This window comes from Macaca thibetana, chromosome 4, assembly GCF_024542745.1.
Source record: "Macaca thibetana thibetana isolate TM-01 chromosome 4, ASM2454274v1, whole genome shotgun sequence".
Lineage (NCBI taxonomy): Eukaryota > Metazoa > Chordata > Mammalia > Primates > Cercopithecidae > Macaca > Macaca thibetana.
In genome coordinates, this window is record NC_065581.1 from 62,304,322 (window position 1) to 62,319,415 (window position 15,094).

The following is a 15,094-nucleotide window of genomic DNA, read 5'->3' on the forward strand; positions in this document are numbered from 1 at the left end:
GTGCACACACACATACACATACATTAGTTGTTTGTTCATTAAGACCTAAAATTTTCCATTTTTGCACTATTTTATTCACACAGAAAGGGCGTCAAGCACAAGGTACCATAAAGTTGTTTAACTTCTCCTTAATTGGGAAAAGTAAACTCAAAATATCTAAAAGGCAACTTTATGACAGAATAGACATCTACTATAAAAGCAACATTTTCATGAGTATTTAAAATTGTATCTACATTTTAGTAGCTATTTGGACAGAAATGTGTAACCAAAGAGAAAACTTAAGAGAAAGGCAGCATGCAACATTGAATCAGTGATGAATTAATTGTTGACAGCAACTACAACTATTTTTTTATTGTTTTGCAGTTAAAAATGTTTTAAACGTGTGTAAAAAATGTAAACTAATAAATACGAATTGCTTTAAATACCTAATTCAATGTTTCCTAAGCTTTAGACACATATTAAAGGAAAAATTATGCTATGCCCCACAATATTGTATTGAATTATTTCTAGAATGTCATTTAAATAAGAATATACATAAAACATGGCGTTAATCCTACATATGTCTAGTTTTTATGGAACCATATGACTGGAACAAAATTTTAATATAGTATTCATAGAACTACAAAAGTAACGAAGTTTAAAATAATAGTACTATTATGTGGTCCATAGCATTGTTTTCTGAATGAAAAACCATCACTCACAACATTACTATGATATTCATCATCCTAGTGCAGGTTCTGTTGAGCTCATCCTGTCTGTACTGCATTTTTTCCTTATAATGACTCAATTTTCTCACACTTTTGGGTATTCAAATTACTGTTAAGCCTTTATTCATCCATTATGGCATGATGTCAGGTGGATATAACTTGGCTCCACTTTTAGATATACATATTAACCTTGCCCAAATTATTTCCTATTAACTTCTAATGATGAAAGTAACACCACTAGGCAGCAATATGATGGTAAGAAGAAATGTGTCTGTAACTCAAAATGTTCTGGATCAGCATTAGATCATATAGTTACAACCCAAATAGGAAATACTTTTTAAGACATGTATAAATATTAAAATATAAACCTTAGATTGTTACTGTGGAGAAGTTTTAGACACCAAGTTTATGATCATGGGTCTGCATTTTAAAAATAGTACCAAAATTGTACATGCTGTGACAGTTAGTTTCTACCTAAAGTTAAACAGTACCAAACTGTGAAGAGTTAATTTTTAAGATTAACATTAATTTGGAGTTCTACTATGAGATCAATTGCCATGGAAATATTGAGAAAACATAACAAAGATATGATTAATACCTAAAACTACAAAGCACAGGGAAATTCAAATATTTTAGGTAGATAAATCTGTTTTCAATGCAGCAAAAGCAGCATGTACCCTTGTCCAAAAGTTGTTTATTTATTTGCCATAGTAAGCTATTATATTGTACAATGTCAAGGTAAGAATGAGTTTCCAAAGGAGGACTCCTTTCCGTCTCGGACAATATCAAAAACAATCTCGATGTGTGTGTGTGTGTGTGTGTGTGTGTGTGTGTGTGTGTAAGATGTAACATTAAGGGAAGACCTTTAGTAATTATGACTTTGTTATGGCTGATTTATTAGAAGAGTATTTCCAAATATCCAACATATATAGAAATTCATAATTATATGGAAGCATAATTTTTTATGCATATTTCAAAATTGATGTATGAAAGTCATTTAGCTAATTAATGAGTCAGAATCTCTTCCTACATTTGCATTGCTACTTGTCACTCTATGACTTTAGAAAGAAAGCCACCTCCTAGTACTAGTTATAAGAACAGATGGAATATGAAGAGTCCAAAAAGAGATGATTCTTTACTGGATATTTTCAATAAGTATGTAAATGGCTTAACCTTTTTATTTATTGATATAAAAGAATAAATTCCAATTGTAGCTAATTTTAGCTATATTCTACTACATGTTTTGGGTAAATTATATGCTATAAAATAGTTGAAAATCAAAAATTTAAGAATTTGATAGCTAAAGTATCACAAAATTTAAAAAATTAAGTATGATCTGAGAGGAAGAGTACTGTGCAGTCCTTAGGAATGCCCTAATGTCGAGGATCTTAAGTAATAGTAGGGAATGTAAAAACATTGAGTTCTGTTAGTAGATGAATAAATGCTCAAATGCATATTCGATAATTTTACCTAAATGTGGCTTTAATACACAGTTGTAAATTTGCTGTTGCAGATGTAACTAGATCACTTGCTAGACCTGATCAAAAATACATTAAGTGTTGTAGCTACCTGTTCTTATTAACAGTTTCAAATTCAACGGCTTGAGTTTCAGGAATAAATATTCCAGTGAATATCATTGCTCACAGTTGATGTCCAAACACTATAATACATTTCCTCTTCTTCATCTGTTTTATTACATAAGTTGAAATTTAAAAAAAAAATGTTTACAAATGTCTTTATGAACAATTACTTTTCCATCTATTTTTTTCTGTTTGTTTTGTGGTAAGAATATTTAGCATGAGCTATACTCTCTTAGCAAATTTTTAAGCATACAGCCCGGTATTTTAAAGCACACAATATTTTTAACTCTAAGCACAATGTTTCCAGATCTCTAGAACATATTTATTTTGCATGACGAAAACTTTATTCCCATTGAACAGCAGCTCCTCATTTTTTTCTTGCCCCAGGCCCTGGTTAATCAACCATTCTACTCTCCGTTTCTACAAGTTTGACGATTTTGGATACCTCATATAAGTGAAATCATAAAATATTTGTTGTTCTGTGATTTGCTTATTTCACTTAGCATAATATCCTCAAAAGTTCATCCATCTTGCAACATATGGCAGCCATCCCACTTCAGGGTATTTAAACAAAGGAATTGAAATTAGGATCTCAAAGAGAATTTTTTACCTTCATGTGCATTGCAGCATTATTCATAATAGCCAAGCTGTGGAAACAATCTAAATGTCTGATATGGTTTGGCTCTATGTCCTCACTAAAATCTCATATTGAATTGTAACTCCCAATGTTGGAGGAGGGGCCTGGTGGGAGGTGACTGAATCATGGGAGCAGACGTCTCCCTTGTTGTCATTGTGATAGAGTTTTCACAGTATCTGGTTGTTTGAAAATGTGGAGCACCTACCCCTTCTCTCTCTCTCTCTCCTTCCCACCATGTGAATATGTGCTTCCTTCTCCTTTGCCTTCTGCCATGACTGTCAGTTTCCTGTGGCCTCCCCAGAAGCAGAGGCCTGACCAGAGACAATTAAACTTCTTGTCTTTATAAATTCCCCAATCTCTGGTATGTCTTTATAGTAGTATGAGAATGGACTAAGACAGTGTTCATCAACAAATGAATTTAAAAATGTGGCATATACATACATAATCAGCTTTTAAAAAGGAGAAAATCCTGCCATATGTGGCCATTGTTTTTTATTCCTTGAAATGGAACAATTTAAATAACCAATTCCCATTACTATGATTTTCTGAAAAAAAAAATCACAGGATACATAATTGAGATACAGACTTCTATTATACCCCACCAAACACCCACACACATGCACACTGCCCAGTGCTAAGCATTTGTTCTTTTCTGTATCTTGGACATTTATACTACAGGGATAGAAATAGACATTTCCAACTGGGTGCACTGGCTCACACCTTTAATTCCAGCACTTTGGAAGGCCGAGGCAGGTAAATCACCTGAGGTCAGGAGTTTGAGACCAGCCTGTCCAACATGGTGAAACCCTGTCTCTACCCAAAATTCAAAAATTAGCTGGGCATGGTGGCAGATGCCTATAATCCCAGTTAGTCATAAGGCTGAGGCTGGAGAATTGCTTGAACCCAGGAGGTGGAGGTTGCAGTGAGCCGAGATCATGTCACTGCATTCCAGCATGGGTAACAAGAGCGAAACTCCGTCTCGACAAAAAATAAAAATTAAAAAAAAAGTAGGCATTGCCTTTTATTTTGAAATTATACATGATATTTGTGTTTCCTCGAAGTAGATAAAGCAAGCAAATATCATTGAAGAAAAGCAAGATGAAAGGAGTGGTTGAAGATAGAGAGGAAGTAGATATCCCGAGTGTGAGAGAAGGAACACCATTCTTGGTTGGAGAAGATATCTATAATTGTTTTTAGTAGGATTGTTTTATGTTTCCACATATCATGCTACATTTTCATGCAGTATGAAATTTTGAGGACTGCTATTGGGTACTTCATGGAATTGAATTCTGAGGACCAAAGTCTTCAACTTCTTCATGATTAATCTCTGCATCCAGGATTGGCATCAAACTTTGTGACGTTTCATGCTCAAGGGACCGTGTAAACATAGGTGAAATACCTGGAATGACCAGAATATTGTTTCCTGATTGTTCTTGATTTAATACAATTTTTGACACTTTTAATGAACTACAGTGGGCAGGTAAACTCAATGGCTGGAATTTAGTATCCCCTAGTGAGCTGTGACAGAATTTTAGATTAGATTCAATTTGATTTGGAGAAAAATAAAGAGTCGTACTTTTTACAAACACATACATGCTCAGATCTGCTATATGTGAGGACCTCATCCAGATGTGTGCAGAGGCTTTACTGAGAGTTTATGCATTGTAGAATGATAGCAATCTACAGAAATGGAGTGAGATGCTTTTGAGACAAGAGTGTTGACCCAGTTGCAGGACTTTCATACATGGATGAGTCTACACTGAGAAGTAACTACTGATTTGGAGTGTAGCACTAACCTATGCTGAAACTAAGTTGATTAAAAACTGTTTATGCATGAAACAAAATAAAAAAGCATACATCTGGATGTTGAAGCAGTACTGAAATAAAGAAGACAATGCTTCTGAAAATCCAACCTATATCCAACTCACATAATTATTTATTGATACTTGTCCCACAATAGAAGATTATGCTTTTAACATGGAAGTAAACTATCTCTGGAATCCTTTAGTGCCCCAAATTTATATGTAGCTACTGGGATGGGCCATACTTTAAGAGACTTATAGGTTTACTGATGAAAGGGGTTGTAGAATAAATAGTGAGGAGAGAAACATCTGACCAATTGCTTTTCTTCTACTACTACTTCCAGGAAGAAAAGACTAGCAGTGTGTTTTAATAACCCATTAAGGGGAGATGATATAAGACAGTCCTGCGGGAGTAGGAGACAAGAGTTAGAGATTTAGTAGGGCAATCAACCACTTAAAAAATTTTTAGCATGAATCCCAAGTTATTTGACATATAGTTGAGTTTAAGGCTCTGAAAATAATGGATACCGGCTTCTAATTCCTCCAATTCTGCTGGAGAAATAGCAGAACCACAGGGAGAAATATCAGACCGATACACACAGAGGCTGTATTCTGAGGTATCCGAACTTCCGTATTTGGCCAAGTACTTTACACTGAACCAGAAAGAGCAGAGCTGACTTTCCTCAAATTAATGATGTGGAGTTGAATATGAAAATTTCTATTAAAATAAAGAGTTGCTCTTTTGCATATCCTAGACACCATTTAAACCTTGGTATTTTTGTGTGACATAAAGATATGTGAGGGATACCAAAACATATTACTGAAGTTCAATTTTACACCATTCTTGTAATTTGGGGCTTAGGGAAAATTTAGAGAAATTAAGCAATGTAGATTATTTTTCACTGGGTTGCAGTGAAGGAAAACTTACATTAGTTATATTTTCTTAGTGAGTGCTTCCCATAGTAGTCACAAACACATCCATTTCTCCAATATATTGCGGAATTTCAAACAAGGAGAAAAATCTGATGGATTTCAGCTCCTGCCTATCAAATTCTAATCAGGTTAATCAATATCAGCCAGTTCTACCTTCAAAATACCAAATGTTGGGACATATGCTATGCAGAGTTTGGCAGCAAACAATTGGCCAAAAAAATAAGTAATGGGATCAGATGTGAGGAAAGAAAGAAGAATAAGTATAATAATAAGAATACCTGTACTCTTTAAGAGGTAAGGCAGAAGAATTAAACATTAAAGGCACAGAAGGGATTGACAAAGAAAAAAAAACTGACATTCAGGGAAGGTTCTCAAGTCAAAGATGTGAGATTATTGTTCACAGACACTTTATGCCTGAACAGTTTATTATCTAAATACATTTTCATATACTTATAGGTTTGAAATTAAATGGGTGAATTTTCAGAGAAATCCTTAGTTTTCCCAGTATTGATGTCTCCCCAAAGAATACTATTATTATGTTTTAAAATAAATGATAAAAAGGGTATATTTAACACTTCATATATTATAGCTCACCTTATTGACCAATTGCCAAATAAAGCTTATCTCCATTTTTTACTGAGTTTAGGATTATACTTATGAAATAAAGGTGACTATAAAAATATGTTTTTATTTCCCGTAAATACTTTTGATAAGACATTTAAAGCAGGTTAAAAGCACAGTGCCTGGATAAAAGTGCTTGAATCTCCTAATCCTCCATGAAAATTTTAAATAAGCAATATACCCGTGAGATCTTTAAATCCACAAATGCAAACTGTCTATTCATGTTGCCAGCAAGCCAGATGGCATTCAAACTTAAAAAAAAAAAAGAAGAGCTTCCTCAATACCCATGAAACACCTGCTTGCTCCAATTATTAGGTTTTCAAAAGAAACACTAAATAAAGGATGCTATTTAATATCTCATATATTATATACATTTTATGGATAAACCAAGGTATATATACATATATGAAAACCATTATTTTCTTCATTATATTCTTTATATTCGTATTGATATAAAGTAACAAATAAATATTAAGTAAAAAATTCAGAAGTAGATCACGTTTTTCTAAAGGAATCAGAGAGAAATTATCTCACACCTACATATGCCTGCACAGTGTTTGACTTGGAATGATACAAAAGTCTTTAATTCATCAATTACACTATTAATTTTACTCATATCTCCCTCAAGATTTTCAAGGTTGCTTATCTTCTTTTTCATAAAGATATTAAAACATAATTAATGGCTTGGTGAATAATTTTAATCCATAGGGATATAAGAAGCTTAGGAGATACCAAAAAATATGTTTAAAAATAAGCTATTTATGGATCTACAGAGTCCTTCCCATATGTTTTAAGTTACATTAAGCTTTTAATTCTTGAAATATGATTAATCTGAATAAAAATAAAAAGAAAGAAAGCATATGTGACGGATGCCATGTTATCCATGTAGTTCTGTGGATATTAATTCTAAAATTGACTGTGTTCCTAGGTCTACAGACTTGGTTTGAAGATTCATTCTGCCTGTTTCTCTGTTTTTTTTTTTTTTTTTTTTTTTTTTTTTTTTTTTTTTTTTTTTTGCATCGTTAGCTTAAAACCAGTGAGTTAATAACTCCTGGTGAGTTGAACTCCTCATCTCCAGCCCAAGTGGAAGAGAGCCTCAGTCTCCTTCCTTCCATAACTCTTTTCCCACTTGGACAGGAGATGATGATCATTGCATAAATGCTCAGGATATTTTTGCATTTGAATCCACATAATTACCCCAGCCTAATTAAAGTAGTAATCATAGACTTTTCATTCTACTCCCACATTTAATCAATAGCAGAATATTGTATTTTTGCCTTCCAAATTTTCCCTGGATCCTACCCTGTCTTCTCCCATTATACTGCTTTTGCTGGACTCACATTCCCCTCACCTTGATCATTGCAGTACTTGGTACTTTGTCTCTTTAAACAGATAAATGTCTCCCAAAAATTATTTTTCTAAAATACAAATTGGACCATTTAACTCCTTTACTTACAAACTTTGAAAGTTACAGACTTCAAAAGAACCCTCTCTCATTGTTTATAGAATCAATTTCATCAGTTCAATAAGCATCTTTTACAAGTTTCTGTAAGGTCTGGCTCCATCCTACCCTGCAAATCCTATTTTATTTTACCTCTACTATTTTTTTTAAATTTAAATGATGATTGCTTGTAATCCATTAAATCTCATCTTTCTTTACTTCCATTTTTTTTTTCTTATGCTTTGATACCAAATATATCAATGTGATGAGTTCATCCTTTGAGATTGAGGTCAAAGCATACCTCCTGTTGAAGCCTTATACAATCTCTCAAAATAGAGTAGGTTTAATCTTTATTTTTTCACTGAAACTTGATGTATTTGTAGTGTGTCGCTCTTACATACTCTATTACATTTGTTTACACACTAAAATATTGTAAGCTTATTCATTTAAGAAATGTTATCTAATGTATTCATATGCCTTTAGCATATGTCAGTTTGAAAGCATCTAACAAATATCCATTAAGTAAATAGTTAATTAAAAAAATTGATCTATGTAGAGTAGACCATATATGATGCAATATATACCTGTGCAATTCTGAATATATGATATATATTATATGTATCTATAGCATATATAAGTACATATATACTTAACATATTTATATCTATGTGTGTATCTCTCTATCTCAAATAAAAAATGTTACAGGAGCCAAAAGAAAACATTTGTAGTTTTAAAATTTTTCACATATTTAAGTATCTGAATACCTACATAAATAAAGTATAATTGGACAATTTAATCTGCAGTTTTTTGAGAGTAAGCAAAGTGAATATCTTTCTATTTCTACAGAAATGGGAAATACTAATAATATTCTCTGACTGTCTTTCTTTGTCTCTCTATAATATACATGCTCACACACAAATACACAAATACATTGATCTTTCAAGTTAAAAAAACTCAAAATATAATCCTTTTTATCTTCCAAAATATCACTATCAGGTTTATAGTTCTGCTGAACTGAAAAATTTTGCAAGAAGCTTGGAAAACTTTTATGGATAAAGAGAAATCAAAATCCTGCTTTTAAAATTGGAAAGCAAGAAGTTTTCAGCTATATAAATTGGTCTACAAAAGGTATTGCTAAAGAACTAAAGTATGCTGCAAATGTACACATGCCCTGACCTGTGGAGATACAGTAATTCCACTGACAATAAGAAGCATGAGAATTTTTTTTTTCTTTCCTTACTGCCCAATGTCTTTGATGAAAAAGTACTATCAACCTAGACTACAGAATGTGGCATTAAAGTTTAATTCTCTTCAATCAGGTAGGCAGAGATCAAATTCTGACACTGGCTTTTACTGTGGAAGAGTTAGAACTTTCTGAAAATTTCTTTTAAACCATTGAAGCAAACCAAAAATGTTATGAGAGCCAAAAGAAAACATATGCAGTTTTTTTTTTCCACATATTCAAATATCTCCACACCTACATAAGGAAAGTATAACCAGAGAGTTTAATCTATTTTTTTCTAGGGGAAGGTTTTTTTTTTTTTTTTTTTTTTAAAGTTTAGTCTTGCCCCTCATTTAACTCTTTAGATTCCTGTCCTGTTTTTGCATTAACACAATTGTATAAGTAGGCTTTCCTATAAATTAAAACATTAACAGCAGAAAAGTAAAATACCATATAATTCCATACACTGACATTAGCTTTTTTACTTTTTTACTTAAATAATAAAAATAAATAATCATATCGATAGAAAGCTTTTTGTTTTCAATGTGAATAGGACTTATTCAGTGTAGCTAAAATTTAAAAATCTAGCTGCAAGCATGGGTTACATTTTTGAAAACAATGAACAAAAGGATCTGAATTTTGAACATTTTTTTTACAATTGCACATGTCAGATTAATCTGCCATAATAGAAACACACATTAAGCACAATAAAGAATCAGTGTTCAAAATTAGTATTTCTTTACCCCCCTCTCATCTGAATGAACTGTTTTTCTAAATAATGAGAAATTTATCTCATTGTTTCTTTTAACTAATTCTACTTCAATTTTTATAACTTTATAGTTCTGAGAAATACATCCTTACTTTCAAAACGGCATCACTTCCAGAAAACATCTGAATGTTTTTAAAAAATCATCATTTTAGGGCCAGTCATAAGTTTAAAATATTGAAAAATAGCACATGCATATTTGCAGAAGTCAAATGTTTTTTTTTTTTTAATATATATATAGGGCAAGCATTAAGCACTAAAAATAATTTAACAAAGATCTACTTCTGAAGAAAAAAGAAGTGTTTATATTTTTCTCACCACTGATAACTCAAATACAGACTAAAAACCACACCATTCTAAAAAGAATTGCTAAATTATATACACAGAAAAAAAGTTTTTTATCAATTCATTCAAATAATATACTATACAGATTATAGAGAAATGCAAATCAAAACCACAATGAGATAGCATCTCACACCAGTTAGAATGGCAATCATTAAAAATCAGGAAACAACAGGTGCTGGAGAGGATGTGGAGAAACAGGAACACTTTTACACTGTTGGTGGGAGTGTAAACTAGTTCAACCATTGTGGAAGACAGTGTGGTGATTCCTCAAGGATATAGAACTAGAAATACCATTTGACCCAGTCATCCCATTACTTGGTATATACCCAAAGGATTATAAATCATGCTGCTATAAAGACACATGCACACGTATGTGTATTGTGGCACTATTCACAATAGCAAAGACTTGGAAGCGGCCGGGCGTGGTGGCTCAGTCCTGTAATCCCAGCACTTTGGGAGGCCGAGACGGGCGGATCACGAGGTCAGGAGATCGAGACCATCCTGGCTGACATGGTGAAACCCCGTCTCTACTAAAAAAAAATACAAAAAACTAGCCGGGCGAGGTGGCGGGCACCTGTAGTCCCAGCTACTCGGGAGGCTGAGGCAGGAGAATGGCGTGAACCCGGGAGGTGGAGCTTGCAGTGAGCTGAGATCCGGCCACTGCACTCCAGCCTGGGCGGCAGAGCAAGACTCCGTCTCAAAAAAAAAAAAAAAAAAAAAAAAAAAAAAAAAAAAAAAAAAAAAAAAAAAAGACTTGAAAGCAACCTAAATGTCCATCAGTGACAGATTGGATTAAGAAAATGTGGCACATATACACCATGGAATACTATGCAGCCATAAAAAAGGATGAGTTCGTGTCCTTTGTAGGGACATGGATGTAGCTGGAAACCATTGTTCTCAGCAAACTATCGCAAGAACAGAAAACCAAACACTGCATGTTCTCACTCATAGGTGGGAATTGAACAATGAGATCACTTGGACACAGGAAGGGGAACATCACACACTGGGGCCTACAGTGGGGAGAGGGGATGGGGGAGGGATAGCATTAGGAGATATACCTAATGTAAATGAAGAGTTAATGGGTGCAGCACAGCAACATAGCACATGTGTACATATGTAACAAACCTGCACGTTGTGCACATGTACCCTAGAACTTAAAGTATAAAAAAAAAAAATGGTGTGGAATATTTCACATCCAAAGTTACTTATGTATAATTTAACATGTTTTTGTATCCACTTTTTAAAAGAAGAAAAAGCTGCTGAAATTGTTATATACTCTGGGTTGATGATAACTGACTGTAAATTTCTACCTTGTTGATTAATTGAACATTTTACAGATATTTAGCCATTATGTGTTTTTCCAATCTTTTTAAATGTATTTTATTAAAATTCTTTTATTTAAAATGAAAAAGCTATTAGGTGTGTCAGAATTATATCAAAGAAAAAAGAGTACAAAGAAGAGACAAAATCATACGATAATTTTATTCGAATTATTTCATAATCACCTATGACATAGATTGGCAAGCCAGGCTTCATGAGGAGAAATAAGGAAGTGGAAAGGACAGAAAGAAATGTACCACACCTGTCTCAACTAGTTGCTGAGGAGAGATTCTCTAAACAAGTTTATCTTTGCCAATTTATCTTTGCCTGCCTCATGATGTTCCCTGCCACATTCTGATGAACACTGGATTAACATTCTGATTTCACACTACTAATTTATCTAAAGTGTTGGTGCAAAATTAGTGTAGACCATGCTATTTAATAAATGAGACTAATTTGTTACGAGAATTATAACAAATTTCTTTTTTAATTTTTTATTTTATTATTTATTTATTATTGTTTTTTGAGACAGAGTTTCGCTCTGTTGCTCAGGCTGGAGTGCAGTGGCGCGATCTCGGCTCACTGCACGCTCAGCCTCCCGGGTTCACGCCATTCTCCTGCCTTAGCCTCCTGAGTAGCTGGGACTACAGGTGCCCGCCATCACTCCAGGCTTTTTTTTTTTTTTTTAATTTTTAGTAGAGATGGAGTTTCACCGTGTTAGCCAGGATGGTCTCGAACTCCTGAACTCGTGATCCGCCTGCCTCAGCCTCCCAAAGTGCTAGGATTACAGGAGTGAGCCACCGCGTCCGGCCGAGTTATAACAAATTTCTAAGCTTCCTAAACAGTAACTAAACAAGGTTTTTGAATGTGTAATTCTTTCCGTTCCAGTACCCTTGCTCTTTCCTGGTAACCTTCTCTTATCAAATGAAGCAGACCTATAAATATTGTAAATGGCTGCCACCAAAACAAAAAACAAAATAAACTTAATTTTATATTATCCTAATTCATAAAATTCTTTTAAATTGATACTTCTTCATTCATATTTCATCTTTTCACACTACTAATTTATCTAAAGTGTTAGTGCAAAATTAAAATATGCAGGTAAGTTATTTTTAGCATCATCCCTTCTCTGTTTATTCTCTATTAATTAAACTATCTAAAGATGAAGGTTACCAGTAAGTTCCCTGGTTAAAATCAGTTATTTGCCAGTTTGATTCATGTAAAGAGATTTTATGTATCATCTATCTATGTGTCTAATCATCTATCATTTATCATCTATTTATCTCTTAGTGAACATCAGCTGAGATTAAACTGATTTGCCACAATTATTTGGCTAAACTGATGGTAGCTGCAAGCCCTCTGGAGTGGCTGTTGTGAAGACACCAGCTGCTGTGGTGGAGTGGGCAGCTCCAGGCGCTGGCACAGATGCCAGCTCCATGCAAGGCTACAGCTGGACCAGATGTACTGCACCTAGTTCCCACTGCAGGCACCCACATATGTACGAGGGGAATGCAGTGGTTCCCAGAAGCTTGGAGATGTCACGTAGTCCTCAGAAGCTTGGAGAGGAGCTTCATTGAGCAGTAGAACAGCTCTTAGGAGACCCGAAGTGGGTAGTTCCTTTCTGCAGGCAGGTTATCCCAGGAGACCCAGAACGGGTAGCTCCTTTCCAGCTCTCTGCAGAGAGGAAATCTGGAGTGGGTAGCTCCTTTTCATAGGCAGGTTGTCCCTACAAGTCAAGGAGACTCAAATTGGGTAGCTCCTTTCCACAGCTGGTCGTCCAGATGTGTCTCTGAGTCTGGCTGAGTAGGGGGACTGAAGGTGTGTGGCAGGGGTGGTTTATAGACTTCAGAAGGGAGGAAGTGTGTGCTGATTGGCCGCGGTTGCGTCTGGAAAAAGCACCATGAGTTCTAAATCCCGCAGTAGACTCCAACCAGAACTGACAGTCTGGCCCCATGCTTCAGGCCTTCCCTGGCTTGAAGGTGGGGCATCAATGGGGACCCACCCCTTTCTGCCCAGAAGCCTGTCTGCCTTCCGCTACCATCAATCATGTTGTCCAAGGCACTCAGGCTGTTCTTGTGGAGGGGCATCTGCGGGTCCACAGGGAGCCACCCTCAGCATCCCCTTGGCCTCCCTCTTGTGCTTGTCAGCACCCAAAGTCTGGAGGGGGCCAAAGTGGCAGAGGGCTGGCATGTCAGCATAACCCGAAGCATGGGCACACCTGGCCGGTCCTGACAGCACCTAGGCTTGGCCTCAGTCTTGCTCCAAAATTGGAGCAGGTGCCAGGAGTGGGGAGAGTCCAGGCAGCAAGAGCAGATACTTCCAACACTGTGGGGCCATGGGGTAGGTTTCCCAGGGCCCCCAGAGCACAGGGATGCCTGGGTTCACAGCCACGGCTGGGTGGCTGCAGCTGCGCCGGGGAGGGCAGGGCTCCCACCCAATAAACTTGGAAAGGGGCGTGGTTTCTGCCTGTTCTGTGGAGGGTAACCCTGGCTGTGCCTCACCTACTGCAGCTAGTGTCTTTGCCGTGGCTGGTCCAGATGGGCCATACCTACAATTAAAATTATCTGGAGGTATGTAATTTATTACAGTAAACTTGTTATTGATTAAAGGCATCACATTTTGCATTGAGACAGCCATTTGATATTTATCAGTTAAAATAATTTGAACTCTTTCTCTAGAAAATTCAGTATACTTGGTATAACTTGTTTAGTATTATTAAAGATTAACTTTGATAGGAATTAGTAAAGTGGTATAGCAATTAATAGTAAAGATAGTAGAACTGGACATCAATATTTACTTATTTTCACAATCTATTTAGTAAATTAAAAGAAATGTGACATATAACAATTCACTTTTATTCTTACCAAAATTTAAATGGTGAAACATTTTTTAATATTTCTCTATCTTGCCGCAGAAAACCACCAAACTCATTAACTGTCTGGTAATTATGCCAAACAAACTATCATAAAACCATAATTATTAGTATCACAACTCTCTTTAATATGGTTAAATTGTTTATTTTCCTTCATTTTTCCTTTTGATTTCAAGAAATACAGAATTGTAATTAGTCATGTTTGATCCTATGGATCATATATGCTCCTCTTTGGCTCTTGGAATCTGACGATATAGTAAAGCAACCTATGTTTGATAAAGGTGTTTTAAACAATAGAAACTTATTTCTACTTCATCAAAGGAAAGGAATTTGAATATATCTGTGTATTTGTGAAGCAATCACAAATATATTTTAATATACACAAAAAATTCACATATTTATGATTGGAGACTAAAACTAATTTGTAATTTTGAATGGACATAACCATCCTATTAAAATATATCACATACATATTTTCTTCTGCTAAAATCTATTTATAAGAACTTCTGAAGGAAATACGGGTACAGCTATGATTTCTCAATTTTCAAATTCCAGCTGTAATGATTTTTTTGTACATAGTAGTTTTCCAAGAAATATTTGCTGAATTAAGTTATAAAATAATTAGATGAACCATGATATTAACTTTTTAATCTTATTTTGAAATCAGTTAGTTGCCTAAAAAAATACAGCAGTTGCCAATTTTCAGTATAATTTTATGTGGAAATCAAATACTCTTTAATGTAAATTCACTTGGTGAATTAAATGAGTAGTCTCATTTTATTTTCTACTTATGGTAATAAAGTGATCTTAATTGTATCCCCAAATGGAATAAACAGATGTATGTTTAA

The 15,094-nt window shown here is 34.7% G+C and overlaps 1 protein-coding gene across 1 annotated transcript in view; it reads right to left on the bottom strand.

Annotated features, from left to right (window-relative positions):
* Positions 1-12,944: 12,944 nt before the first annotated feature.
* LOC126953401 (protein eyes shut homolog) overlaps positions 12,945-15,094 on the bottom strand; it is a 253,500-nt gene continuing 251,350 nt past the window's right edge. Inside the window, exon 11 of the mRNA XM_050788855.1 lies at positions 12,945-13,100. Within this exon, the coding sequence (XP_050644812.1) occupies positions 12,945-13,100 (156 nt within the window). The remainder of the gene's footprint in view (positions 13,101-15,094) is intronic.